General features: G+C 47.5%; 1 protein-coding gene across 1 annotated transcript; it reads right to left on the reverse strand.

Annotated features, from left to right (window-relative positions):
* Positions 1-55: 55 nt before the first annotated feature.
* On the reverse strand, positions 56-6,995 carry PTPMT1 (protein tyrosine phosphatase mitochondrial 1). The gene is made up of 4 exons (NM_001265803.1): positions 6,736-6,995; positions 6,546-6,626; positions 2,595-2,786; positions 56-391 (listed from the first exon to the last, which is right to left on the reverse strand). Exons 1-4 carry the CDS (start codon positions 6,907-6,909, stop codon positions 233-235), a joined length of 606 nt encoding a protein of 201 aa, NP_001252732.1. The 5' UTR covers positions 6,910-6,995; the 3' UTR covers positions 56-232.
* Between the last annotated feature and the right edge of the window lie 6,168 nt (positions 6,996-13,163).

Consider the following 13,163-nt stretch of genomic DNA (forward strand, 5'->3'; position numbering starts at 1 on the left):
CCATCCCTGTCCTGTATCCCATGAATACAAGCCACACTAAATCTTTTCCTTTCTAGCCACACAACAGTGTTATTTCAAGAAAATGAAACAAGACAGAGAAAGCAAAATTACCTATTACCTATTGGCACATTTTGGTTATGTCAAGTCTGGGCTTAAGCCCTGTGGGTCCCGTTAAGCTTTTTTTATTCTGTATCAAGCGGGAATGTCTTGAGTTCTTTCTAATCCACATACATCATGTCTTTGAAGTGTCAAAAGTCCCATCCTTTGCTGCCCCTGCAGTAACCTGCTTGTGGAACTCTTTAAGAACATCCAGCTGGCCAGGCCTGATGTGGATGTAAGACCGGATCTTGGCGATGGCTCTTACAGCCTCCTCTGGACTCCATCTGTGCACCTGAAGTACAGGGTTGAGAAATCAGCAGAGAAAGAAAGAAGCAGGTGTCAGGCCGGGCGCGGTGGCTCAAGCCTGTAATCCCAGCACTTTGGGAGGCCGAGATGGGCGGATTACGAGGTCAGGAGATCGAGACCATCCTGGCTAATACGGTGAAACCCCATCTCTACTAAAAAATACAAAAACTAGCCGGGCGAGGTAGTGGGCGCCTGTAGTCCCAGCTACTCGGGAGGCTGAGGCAGGAGAATGGCGTAAACCTGGGAGGCGTAGCTTGCAGTGAGCTGAGATCCGGCCACTGCACTCCAGCCTGGGTGACAGAGCGAGACTCCGTCTCAAAAAAAAAAAAAAAAAAAAAAAAAAAAAAAGCAGGTGTCAACGTGCCCTTGACACATGAGCAGGTGCTAAAGGACTTCGAGAGTTTCATTTCTTTGGAAACTCCATTTTGGAGGCATTAAAAATCATGCTTCTTGTATTATAAATGGGAGAGTACTGTAAACACTGCAGTCAGCCAGTCTCACAATACTATGCAACAGGCCAGGTGGAAAGTCAGTCTTTCTACCCAATTCTTGCTCTGCCAAATCCTAGAAAAAGAAAGTTGCACATGAGAAGCTGAGGTCCTAAGTTCAAGACTGCCTCAGCCTACTCCACATTCTCTCCGAGCTGGGCTTTTGGTTAAAAGAACTTCTAGGAACAAGTATGCAATAGATGTTTTGTTTGTTTGTTTTTTATTGAGACAGTGCCTCGCTGTGTCACCCAGGCTGGAGTGCAGTGGCGATCTCAGCTCACTGCAAGCTCCGCCTCCCGGGTTCACGCCATTCTCCTACCTCAGCCTCCCGAGTAGCTGGGACTACAGGTGCCCGCCACCACGCCCAGCTAATTTTTAGTATTTTTAGTAGAGACGAGGTTTCACCGTGTTAGCCAGGCTCAATCTCCTGACCTCGTGATCCGCCCGCCTCTGCCTCCCAAAGTGCTAGGATTACAGGCGTGAGCCACCGCGCCCGGCCTGCAGTAGATGTTTTTATGCAACTTGTCACCATGGCTAGAAAAACAAGTACTCATAATTTAAATAGGAGGGTTAACATGTCCTAAGGATACTCATTGGTTTAGAACTGAACAGAACCAAGAAAATACAGATTTCTAGCTTGCTAATTCAATTCTCACTGGGTACAAAATACCCTCCTGAGACCCTGAGTCCAGCAGAGTCCTTATGACCGAAATTTTAGTATCGTTCAACTACATACATACACACCAGTCCACAGTAACACAAGGCCAAACTTAGCTATTCACATGACTTAGAAAATGCTCTGTGGGAGCCATTTTGTAACTCAGGTTACAAAATGATGATGGACTACAGGGTATTTGTTTCTCCTAAATATTTTTAAAGCATCCCACCTGCCAATCATGACAAATTAACAGGCAGAATCTAGTTTGGAGCCTGTTTCCAGAAACTAATATCCAGAACTTGACTCTGGAATACTTGAAGAAACTTGAGTACTATAAAGCTGAAAATGATCATCACTATTATCTACAGTATTGTTCCCTGACATGGTATTAGAACAAGTGTCTAGCCTTTTGCTGGGGTTGAATATCTTTTGCAACTCCATTTTTAGAGTGCCCGCTGTAGCCAGCACTTGATGTAATTTCTTATTTAAACTTCATAATACATTTAGTTTGAGAAAACAGCATTAGGTATCAGTCACTTTTGCTGATCCTCACTGGCAGGCGGCAGAGCCCCAGGTTAGCCTGTCACAAGGCTCAGGTGCTTTCCATCATACCACACCACCTCCCAACAGCCTGAAATCAAGCACACAGCTCCTTCCAACAAGGCCCACCAGTAGACCATGCTATTGAAGTTCTGGAAATCTGCTATAAATGGGACCAGAAAGATTTTTTTTTTTTTTTTTTGAGAGAGGGTTTCACTGTGTCGGCCATGCTGCAGTGCAGTGGCACAAATCATGGCTCACTGCAGCCTCTACCTACCGGGCTCAGGTGATCCTTCCATCTCAGCCTCCCAAGTAGCTGGGACTACAGGTGCACACCACCAAACCAAGATAACCTTTTGTATTTTTTGTAGAGACAGCTTTGCCATGTTGCCCAGTCTGGTCTCAAACTCCTGGGCTCAAGCCATCCTCCCACTTCAAGCCTCCCAAAATGCTAGGATTGTAAGCATGTACCACGATGCCCAGCCCAGAAAGAACTTTTGTACCTGAATCAGGTATGCTGCCACCATAGTGGCACTCCTGGAGCGCCCAGCCTTACAATGCACGTAGACACACTGGCCCAGCGACTGGTACTTGAGAGCAAATTGGACTCCCTTCTGGAGGTTGTCCAAGGTAGGGATCCCAGTCATGTCTACTGTGCTGAGCCGCAGCTGCTCGACTCCTAGTCTCTTCCACTCCTGGAACCAGGTCCACCAGTATGAAAAAGAATGAAAAAAACCTGATGTGGGTGGGATGATAAGGGGCTCCTAAGAGGCAGCAAAGCAACAGGGAAGTTTCAGGGTTTACTACAATGGGAATACACTGTTTCCTGTTTTCTAAAATAGAAACTCCTTACAGAAATGCTTTTTTTTCCCATTCCGGGTGAGGACAGAAATGTCTTTAAAATGGCTGGCCTACATAGTTGGTTTTTCATCAAACAGCAGCTATGCTGCTGAGTTAGAATTATGTCCAAGATTTAAAGTGTTCCTTTTCTTTTATTAAGACAGAGTCTCGCTCTGTTGCCCAGGCTGGAGTGCAGTGGTGTGATCTCAGCTCACTGCAACCTCCACCTCCCAGGTTCAAGCGATTCTCCTGCCTCAGCCTCCTGAGTAGCTGGGCCCACAGGCACGCGCCACCAAGCCTGGCTAATTGTATTTTTAGTAGAGATGGGATTTCATCATGTTGGCCAGGATAGTCTCAAACTCCTAACCTCAGGTCATCTGCCCGCCTCAGCCTCCCAAAGTGCTGGGATTACAGGTGTGAGCCACCACACCAGCAGGTAAAGTGTTCTTAAACTACCCTTTGTGTACTTGAATATTTAGCTGCAAAATATTAGCTATATATATTTTAGCTGCAAAAAATTCAGCTGCAAACATCTTAACATTTTATTTCGGCCGGGCATAGTGGCTCACGCCTGTAATCCCAACGATTTGTAAGGCTGAGGTGGGCAGATCACCTAAGGTCAGGAGTTCGAGACCAGCCTGGCTAACATGGTGAAACCCTGTCTCTAATAAAAATACAAAAATTAGCCAGGCCTGGTGGCGGACGCCTGTAATCCCACCTACTAGGGAGGCTGAGGCAGGAGAATTGTTTAACCCAGGAGAGAGAGGTTGCAGTGAGCAGAGATCACACCATTGTATTCCAGCCTGGGTGACAAGAGAAAAACAACATCTCAAAAAATATACATATTTTATTTTAGAGACACGATCTTGCTATGTCGCTCAGGTCAGAGAGCAGTGGTGTGCAATCATGGCTCCCTGCAGCTTCAAACTCCTAAGCTCAAGCAGTCCTCCCACCTCTGCCTCCTGAGAAGCTGTGACTACAGCTGCACGCCACTGTGCCTCGCTAATTTTGTTATTTTTGTGTGTGGAGATGGGGGTCTCGCTATGTTGCCCAGGCTGGTCTCAATCTCCTATCCTCAAGCCATCCTCCTGTCTCAGCCTCCCAAAGTGTTGGGATTACAGGCATGAGCCACCAGGCCCAGCCAGTGTAACTTTTTTTTGTATAATTTTGGCACCTGTGTAGTGATTCAGCTGCAGATTTGGGGTACAATATTTTGCCAGGGCTTTCTATTTCTCTGTCCATAAGTCTCCTCTTTTTTTACCACTTTTTTTTGAGGAAGCACATGGTAGAAAATAGGGTTATCATTTTAAAATTAAAAGAATGGGCCAGGCGCAAGACTCCGTCTGGAAAACAAAAAAAACAAAAAAAAATTAAATTAAAACAATGCACTGACCTTCATTAGTGCAATGTCATCACTTACAAAGAAGAAATAGGTGGCCAGGTGCGGTGGCTCACGCCTGTAATCCCAGATTTTGAGAGGCCAAGGTGGGTGAATAGCCTGAGGTCAGGAGTTCGAGATGACTCTGGCCAACATGGCGAAACCCTATCTCCACAAAAAATACAAAAATTAGCCAGGCATGGTGGCGGGCACCTGTAATTCCAGCTACTTGGGAGGCTGAGGCAGGAGAATCACTTGAACCGGGAGGCAGACGTTGCAGTGAGCTGAGATTGCACCATTGCACTCTAGCCTGGACAATGGAGTGAGATGTGAGACTCTGTCTCAAAAAAAAAAAAAAAGAAGAAGAAATAAGAGAAATAAGGTCTTTGGCAACTGGGCAAACTTTATGCTTTAAGACTTCAGATATCCTCCAGCTACTCTTATTATTAACCTCTTAATAATGAGTATCGGAGACTGTATGGTTCTGAATGAAGGTCAGCTTTTTTTTTTTTTTTTTTTGAGACGGAGTCTCCCTCTGTCGCCCAGGCTGGAGTGCAGTGGCCGGATCTCAGCTCACTGCAAGCTCCGCCTCCCGGGTTCACGCCATTCTCCTGCCTCAGCCTCCCCAGTAGCTGGGACTACAGGTGCCCGCCACCTCGCCGGGCTAGTTTTTTGTATTTTTTAGTAGAGACAGGGTTTCACCATTTTGGCCAGACTGATCTCAAACTCCTGACCTCACACGATCTACCCACCTCAGCCTCCCAAAGTGCTGGGATTACAGGCGTCAGAGCTACCACGCCTAGCCAAGTCACAAATATTTCCAGCCAAGTCACAAATATTTTTAAGGTTTCAAAAAATCCTCAGGTTGAAATAATAGTATCTTCATCATGCTATATCAGTAAAACAAAGGAGAAAGATAATTGTTTAGTGCTATTAGATGCCAAACACTATAAAGATAGGGCAACATTTTTAATCACATTGTAGATAACATCTTCTTTTTTTTTTTTCTTGGGATGGAGTCTCGCTCTGTGGCCCAGGCTGGAGTGCAGTAGCCGGATCTCGGCTCACTGCAAGTTCCGCCACCCGGGTTTACGCCATTCTCCCGCCTCAGCCTCCCGAGTAGCTGGGACTACAGGCGCCCGCCACCTCGCCCGGCTAGATTTTTGTATTTTTTTAGTAGAGACAGGGTTTCACCGTGTTAGCCAGGATGGTCTCGATCTCCTGACTTCGTGATCCGCCCGTCTCAGGTTCCCAAAGTGCTGGGATTACAGTCTTGAGCCATCGCGCCCGACCAGATAACATCTTCTAATAACCATTGTGGAAGATTCCACAAACAAGCCAGTCACATTTAATGAAAGTTATGCTTTAGGCCTAAACTTCGTTATGAAAGAACTTTGTAGTTCCACCATGATTTCTAACATATGACTAAAAATTCCCCCAAATCAGAGCCAAATTAACTCTACAGTTTATGAAAAATGTGGGGAGGGGGACGTATTAAGGGGGTGCTTTTCTTCTTATAGTTGGCAGGGCCTTCATCTGGAATCGTTAACACTGGGAATGCTGACCCATACTCAGAGCTCAAAGTGCAGAAAGAATGAATGAAATCAGGAAGGCACAGGAAAGTTGCCTTTCAATTTTAGTTTCTGATTTTGTTTACTGAAATAAGAATACATTACATTCGTTCACAAAGGAGAAATCAGACTTTGTCAACTTGCACTTTTTTTTTCTTTTTTTTTTTTTTGAGACTGTTTCACTCCTGTCGCCCAAGGCTGGGCTGGAATGCAAGATGTCGGCTCACTGCAACCTCCACCTCCCCGGCTCAAGTGATTCTCCTGCCTTAGCCTCCCAAGTAGCTGGGACTACAGGCGCACGCTACCATTCCCGGCTACTTTTTGTATTTTTGTAGAGATGGGGGCCTCGCCATGTTGCCCAGGTTGGTCAGGAACTCCTGGGCTCAAGTGATCTGCCCGCCTCCTCCTCCCGCCTCCCAAAAGTGCTGGGATTACAGGCGTGAGTCACCGCGCCCGGCCCAACTTGAACTTTTAAATAAACGCCTTTCACAGTTTCTAGCCTACCTCCAGGTGCCGTTTAGAGGACCAGACTGGAGGGAAAGCAGCTTGGGACGCCTGGCTCTGGGGCATGATGACCTCCCCCAAACTTCTCTAGCCGTCCCAGGCCCAGGGCGGTGGGCGAGGGGAGCGGGCCCCCGAGCCTGCCCCGCGGCCCGGTCCCTCACCTGTGAAGAGTGGCACAGGAACCTCGTCTCATACTCCTCGTTCATGGTGATCACCCCGCGCACGTTCTCGTCCTGTACCAGCTGCCGAGGCAAAGAGGTGGCTCAGCAAAGACGGTGGAGACCCCAGCGGCCCGACAGAGACGGAACGGCGGGGACGGGGCAGGTGCCCGGGCTCCCCGGCCTGGCTCACCTGGCGCGTCAAGCTCCGCAACGGCAGCGCGCCCAGCAGCACTGTGGGGTCGATGCGGTGGTACCAGTCCCGGTGCGCCCGACCCGGCACCTTCCCGCGGAACAGGGTGTAGAGCAGCGTCGGGTAGAAGAGCACCCGCGCCAGGCCGGCCTCCAGCAGCGCGGTGGCCGCCATCCCGCGCCACCCGGCCCGGCGCAGAGGCGACCCATCGGCCCCCGCGCTCGCGGTCTGGACCCGCGAGAAGAGCAGGCGGGTGCCGGGGCGGGGCTGCCAGCTGCACGAGGCCTCTCGCGGGCTCGCACCGGGTGACGGCGGGCTGGCCTGGAGCCCCCGGGGCGGGCCGCGGGGCTCTGGAGGAGGGCCCGGCGGTCTCGGGGGAGGGACCGAGGACTCCTGGGCGGGAAACTGGAACCCCGGCCAAGGGAAAGCGCGTCGCGGGCCAGACACGTGTGAGCCCCGTAGCGTGGGAAACTGAGGCCCTCGCTTGTGGCCGGTGACCTCCTTCCTCCGAGGGAAGGGGTGTGACCCCAGGGGAGGAGAGCAGGAAGGACACTCCCTCCAACCCTCGACCAGAGAAGGGGGCAGTGACCCTAAGTGCGGGTGTGACCCCACCAAAGGGAAGAAAAGACAAGGAAGAGGCTGTGTGCCAGGTAGCCCTGAAGAGGAGAGTGGAAGGACTTAGAGCTTTGAAACAGAGGAGCTACCTGAGTGAGGGCCTGATCCCAGGGTGAACAGGGGACTTGGGCTGAGGTCGCCTTCCTCCTCCCCTACCCGTGCCAGGGCACGGCTCCCTCCATCATCTGACCAAACAGCAGTGTTTACATAGCAGGAAAAAATAGGAAAATATGCATTATAATGTATTAATATATCATTAAAAAATTATGAAAAGCTCAAATATGAAACCTGCAATCTACAAAAAGGTAAGTAGAATGGTTGTAATGCCAGCTATTTACTTTTTTGTTGTTTGTTTGTTTTGAGATGGAGTCTCACTCTGTTGCCCAGGCTGGAGTGCAGTCACACGATCTCGGCTCACTGCAACCTCCGCCTCCTGGTTCAAGCGATTCTCCTGCCTCAGCCTCCCGAGTAGCTGGGATTACAGGTGTGTGCCACCACACCCAGCTAATTTTTGTTTTTAGTAAAGATGAGGTTTCACCATGTCAGCCAGGCTGGTATCGAACTCCTGACCTCAGGTGATCCACCTGCCTCGGCCTCTCAGAGTGCTGGGATTACAGGCTTGAGCCACTCGGTGGGCCTATTTATATTTAAATCTTTCTCTGAAACAGGCATCTGGTGTTTTTTTTTTCTGTTTGTTGTTGTTGAGACAGAGTCTTTTTTTTTTTTTTTTTTGAGACGGAGTCTCGCTCTGTCACCCAGGCTGGAGTGCAGTGGCCGGACCTCAGCTCACTGCAAGCTCCGCCTCCCGGGTTTATGCCATTCTCCTGCCTCAGCCTCCCGAGTAGCTGGGACTACAGGCGCCTGCCACCTCGCCTGGCTAGTTTTTTTTTTGTATTTCTTAATAGAGACGGGGTTTCACCGTGTTAGCCAGGATGGTCTCGATCTCCTGACCTCGTGATCCGCCCGTCTCGGCCTCCCAAAGTGCTGGGATTACAGGCTTGAGCCACCGCGCCCGGCCGACAGAGTCTTAATCTGTGGCCCAGGCTGGTGTGCAGTGGCACTATCTTAGATCACTGCAATCTCTGCCTCCCTGGTTCAAGTGATTCTCCTGCCTCAGCCTCCCTAGTAGCTGGGACTACAGGTGTGCACCGTCACTCCTGGCTATTTTTGTTCGTTTGTTTTTGTTTTTGAGACAAAGTCTCGCTCTGTCACCAGACTGGAGAGTACAGTGGCAAGATCTTGGCTCACTGCAACCTCCGCCTCCTGGGTTCAAGTGATTCTCCTGCCTCAGCCTCCCAAGTAGCTGGGATTATAAGCACATGCCACCACTCCCAGCTAATTTTTGTATTTTTAGTAGAGACAGGGTTTCACCATGTTGGCCAGGCTGGTCTCAAACTCCTGACCTCAGGTGATCCATCCCCCTTGGCCTTCCAAAGTGCGGGGATTACAGGCATGAGCCACCCCACCTGGCCCATCTGGTGGTTTTAAAAGATTCATTTTCTTTTCTTTTTTGAGATGTAGTCTCCTTCTGTTGCCTAGGCTGGAGTGCAGTAGCGCCATCTCGGCTCACTGCAACCTCCGCCTCCCGGGTACAGGCAATTCTCCTGCCTCAGCCTCCCCAATAGCTGGGACTACAGGTGCCCACCACTATGCCCGGCTAATTTTTTGTGTGCTTTTAGTAGAGACAGGGTTTCGCCATGTTGGCCGGACTGCTCTCAAACTCCTGACCTCAGGTCATCCATCCGCCTTGGTTTCCCAAAGTGCTGGGATTACAGGCGTGAGCCACCGCACCCGACCTAATTTTAGAATATTTTCATTGCCCTCAAAATAAGCCCCATATCCATTAGCAGAGACACCATTTTCTCCCAATCATCCTCCAGCCTTAGGCAAACACTAACCTACTTTCTGACTCTATAGATTTACATGTTTAGCATGTTTAGGGCATTTCTTCTTTTTACTTTTCTTCTTTTTTTTTTTTTCTAGGAAACAGGCTCTCACTGTCACCTAGACTAGAGCACAGTGGCAGCGTGACCATGACTCACTGTAGCCTTGACCTTTTGGGTACAAGCAATCTTCCCACCTCAGCCTCCCAAGGAGTTGAGACTACAGACATGTGCCACGATGCCTGGCTAATTTTTTATTATTTGTGGTGATGGGGTCTCACTGTGTTGCCCAAACTGATCTCAGGGCTGGGCACAGTGGCTTACTCCTGTAATCCCAGCACTTTGGGAGGCTGAGGCAGGCAGATCACCAGAGGTCAGGCGTTTGAGACCAGCGTGGTCAACATGGAGAAACCCCATCTCTACTAAAAACATACAAAAATTAGCCAGGTATAATAGTGGGCGCCTGTAATCCCAGCTACTCGGGAGGCTGAGGCAGGAGAATCACTTGAACCCGGGAGGCAGAGGTTGTGATGAGCCGAGATCACGCCACTGCACTTCAGCCTGGGTGACACCATGTCAAAAACAAAACAAAACAAAACAAAGTGATCTTGAATTCCTGGGCTCAAACAATCCTCCCGATTTGGCCTCCCAAAGTACTGGGATTATAGGTCTGAACTACTGTGTCTAGCCTAGTGTATTTCAAATAAATGGAGTCATACAATATGTGTTCTTTGTATCTGGCTTCTTCTTTTTTTTTTTTTTTTTTTTTGAGATAGAGTTTCACTCCTGTTGCCCAGGCTGGAGTGCAATGGTGTGATTTTAGCTCACTGCAACCTCCACCTCCTGGGCTCAAGCAATTCTCCCACCTCAGCCTCCTGAGTAGCTGGGACCACAGGTGCGCACCACCACACCTGGTGGCAAATTTTTGTATTTTTGGTAGAGATGGGCTTTCACCATATTGTCCAGGTTGATCTCGAACTACTGGACTCAAGTGATCTTCCTGCTTCAGCCTCTCGAAGTGCTGGCATTGCATGCGTGAGCCACCCCACCCTTTTTTTTTTTGAGATGGAGTTTCATTCTTGTCGCCCAGGCTGGAGTGCAATGGCATGATCTCAGCTCACTGCAACCTCCGCCTCCCAGGTTCAAGCAATTCTCCTGCCTCAGACTCTCTAATAGCTGGGATTACAGGCATGCACCACCACTCCCAACTAATTTTATATTTTTAGTAGAGAAGGTTTCTCCATGTTGGTCAGCCTGGTCTCGAATTCCCCACCTCAGGTGAACTGCCCGCCTGGGCCTCCCAAAGTGCTGGGATTACAGGTGTTAGCAACTGCATGTGGCCTTTTTTTGTTTTTCTTTTTCTTTTCCTTTTTTTCAGACGGAGTCTCTCTGTTGCCCAGGCTGGAGTACAATCTCGACTCACTGCAAGCTCCGCCTCCCGGGTTTACACCATTCTCCTGCCTCAGCCTCCTGAGTAGCTGGGACTACAGGCGCCCGCCACCACATCTGGCTAATTGTTTGTATTTTTAGTAGAGATGGGGTTTCACTGTCTTAGCCAGGATGGTCTCAATCTTCTGACCTCATGATCCGCCCATCTCAGCCTCCCATAGTGCTGGGATTACAGGTGTGAGCCACCACACCCAGCCTTTTTTTTCTTAATAGATATCTCTTTGCTTAGAGATATCTGTATTATGCTTAGAATGTTTTCAAGGATCGTCCATGTTGTAGCAAGTATCAGACTGTCCTTTTTATTGCCAAATAATATTTCAATATATGGACAGACCACATGTTTTTATCCGTTTATCAGTTGATGGACATTTGAGTTGTTTCCATTTTTGGCTATGTTGAACAATGCTGCTGGGAACATCTGCATACAACTTCTGGACATAGGTTTTAATTTCTTTTGTATATTTGACTAATCATGGAATTATGAGGTTATAGAGTATTACTATGTTTAACCTTTAGAAGAACTGTCAGTTTTCCAAAGTGACTGCACCTTTTTGCATTCCCACCAGGAGAGTATGGAGGGTTCCAATGTTGCCATGCCACATGGTCGCCAACACTTATTATCTGTCTTTCATTATAGCCATTTTAGTGGGTGTGGTGTCTCTTTGTGGAATAAACTTTTTTTTTTTTGAGACGGAGTCTCGCTTTGTTGCCCAGACTGGAGTGCAGTGGCGTGGTCTTGGCTCACTGCAAGCTCTGCCTCCTGGGTTCACGCCATTCTCCTGCCTCAGCCTCCCAAGTAGCTGGGACTATGGGCGCCCGCCACCACGCCCGGCTTATTTTTTGTATTTTTGGTAGAGACGGGGTTTCTCCGTGTTAGCCAGGATGGTCTCAATCTCCTGACCTCATGATCCACCCGCGTTGGCCTCCCAAAATGCTGGGATTACAGGCCTGAGCCATTGCGCCCGGCCAGGAATAAACTTTTAAATGTGGAATAATTTAGATGCACAGAAAGGTTTTAAAAATAGTACTGAGAGTCCATTATGTCCTTCCCCCTCCAATGTTAACATTTTTTTTGGTAACAGCTTTATTGAGGTATAATGCATATGCCTTATCACCCTCCTAACTATACAATTCAGTGTTTATTAATATACTCACAGGGTTGCACAACCATCACCAATATCTAATTTTAGAAAATTTCATCATCCCTGAAAGAAATCCTATACCCATTAGCAATCACTCCCCATTCCCTCATTACCTGACAACCACGAATTGACTTTCTGTCTCAGTGGACCTGCCTATTCCAAACATTTCATATACATGGATCATACAACATGTGGTCTTTGTATATTCATGTACACATATTGATAAAGGTCATTATAACTATATAATATTATAACTAGAAAATGTTTTGTTTTTTGTTTTTGAGACAGAGTCTCACTCTGTCACCCAGGCTGGAGTGCAGTGATGTGTACATTATATAATATGTATATTATATGATATGTATATTATATATGATATGTATATTATAAATTATATGTGTTATATGTTATATGTATATTATATATAATATGCATATTATATATGTATATTATATATTGTATGTACATTATATATGTATATTATATATTGTATATCATATGTATATATTATATAGTATGCATGTTATATATTATATAGAATGCATATTATATATAGAATGCATTATATATTACATATAGTATGTATATTATACATTATATATAGTGTGTATATTATATATTTTATATACATATAAAATCAGAAAGTCTGCATTTTGGTAAAATAATGGATCTAGTTAATAGCCATCAATGGATAAAAGCATTAGATGAAACACTTATAGGAAACTTGACCACAGAGGGATCAGGCTGAGGCCACCTCAACCACGGATGAGTCTGTGTCACTAAAAACAGGACAGACAACCTGACGTCATAGGCTATAGGCCTCCAGATGTGATGCAGCGCGATGCTTGCAGCACCACCTGAATATAACCAGGCCTTAAGAGTTTTCTTTCTGGCCAGGCGCGGTGGCTCACACCTATAATTCCAACACTTTCGGAGGCTGAGGCGGGCAGATCACCTGAGGTTAGGAGTTCAAGACTAGTCTGGCCAACATGGAGAAACCCTGTCTCTACTAAAAATACAAAAAATTAGCTGGGCATGGTGGTGGGTACAGGTAATCCCAGCTACTCGGGAGGATGAGGCAAGAGAATTGCTTGAACCCGGGAGGCGGAATTTGCAGTGAGCTGATATTGCACCATTGCACTCCAGCCTGGGCAACAAGAGTGAAATTCTGTCTCAAAAAAAAAAGAGTTTTCTTTTTTTCTTTTAGAGACAAGGGCAGGGCGAGGTGGCATGTGCCTGTAAGTCCCAACTACTCGGGAGGCTGAGGCAGGGGAATCACTTGAGTCCAGAAGTTCTGGGCTATAGTGCACTATGTTAATCAGGTGTCTGCACTAAGTTCAGC

Source organism: Macaca mulatta, chromosome 14 (assembly GCF_049350105.2).
Source record: "Macaca mulatta isolate MMU2019108-1 chromosome 14, T2T-MMU8v2.0, whole genome shotgun sequence".
Lineage (NCBI taxonomy): Eukaryota > Metazoa > Chordata > Mammalia > Primates > Cercopithecidae > Macaca > Macaca mulatta.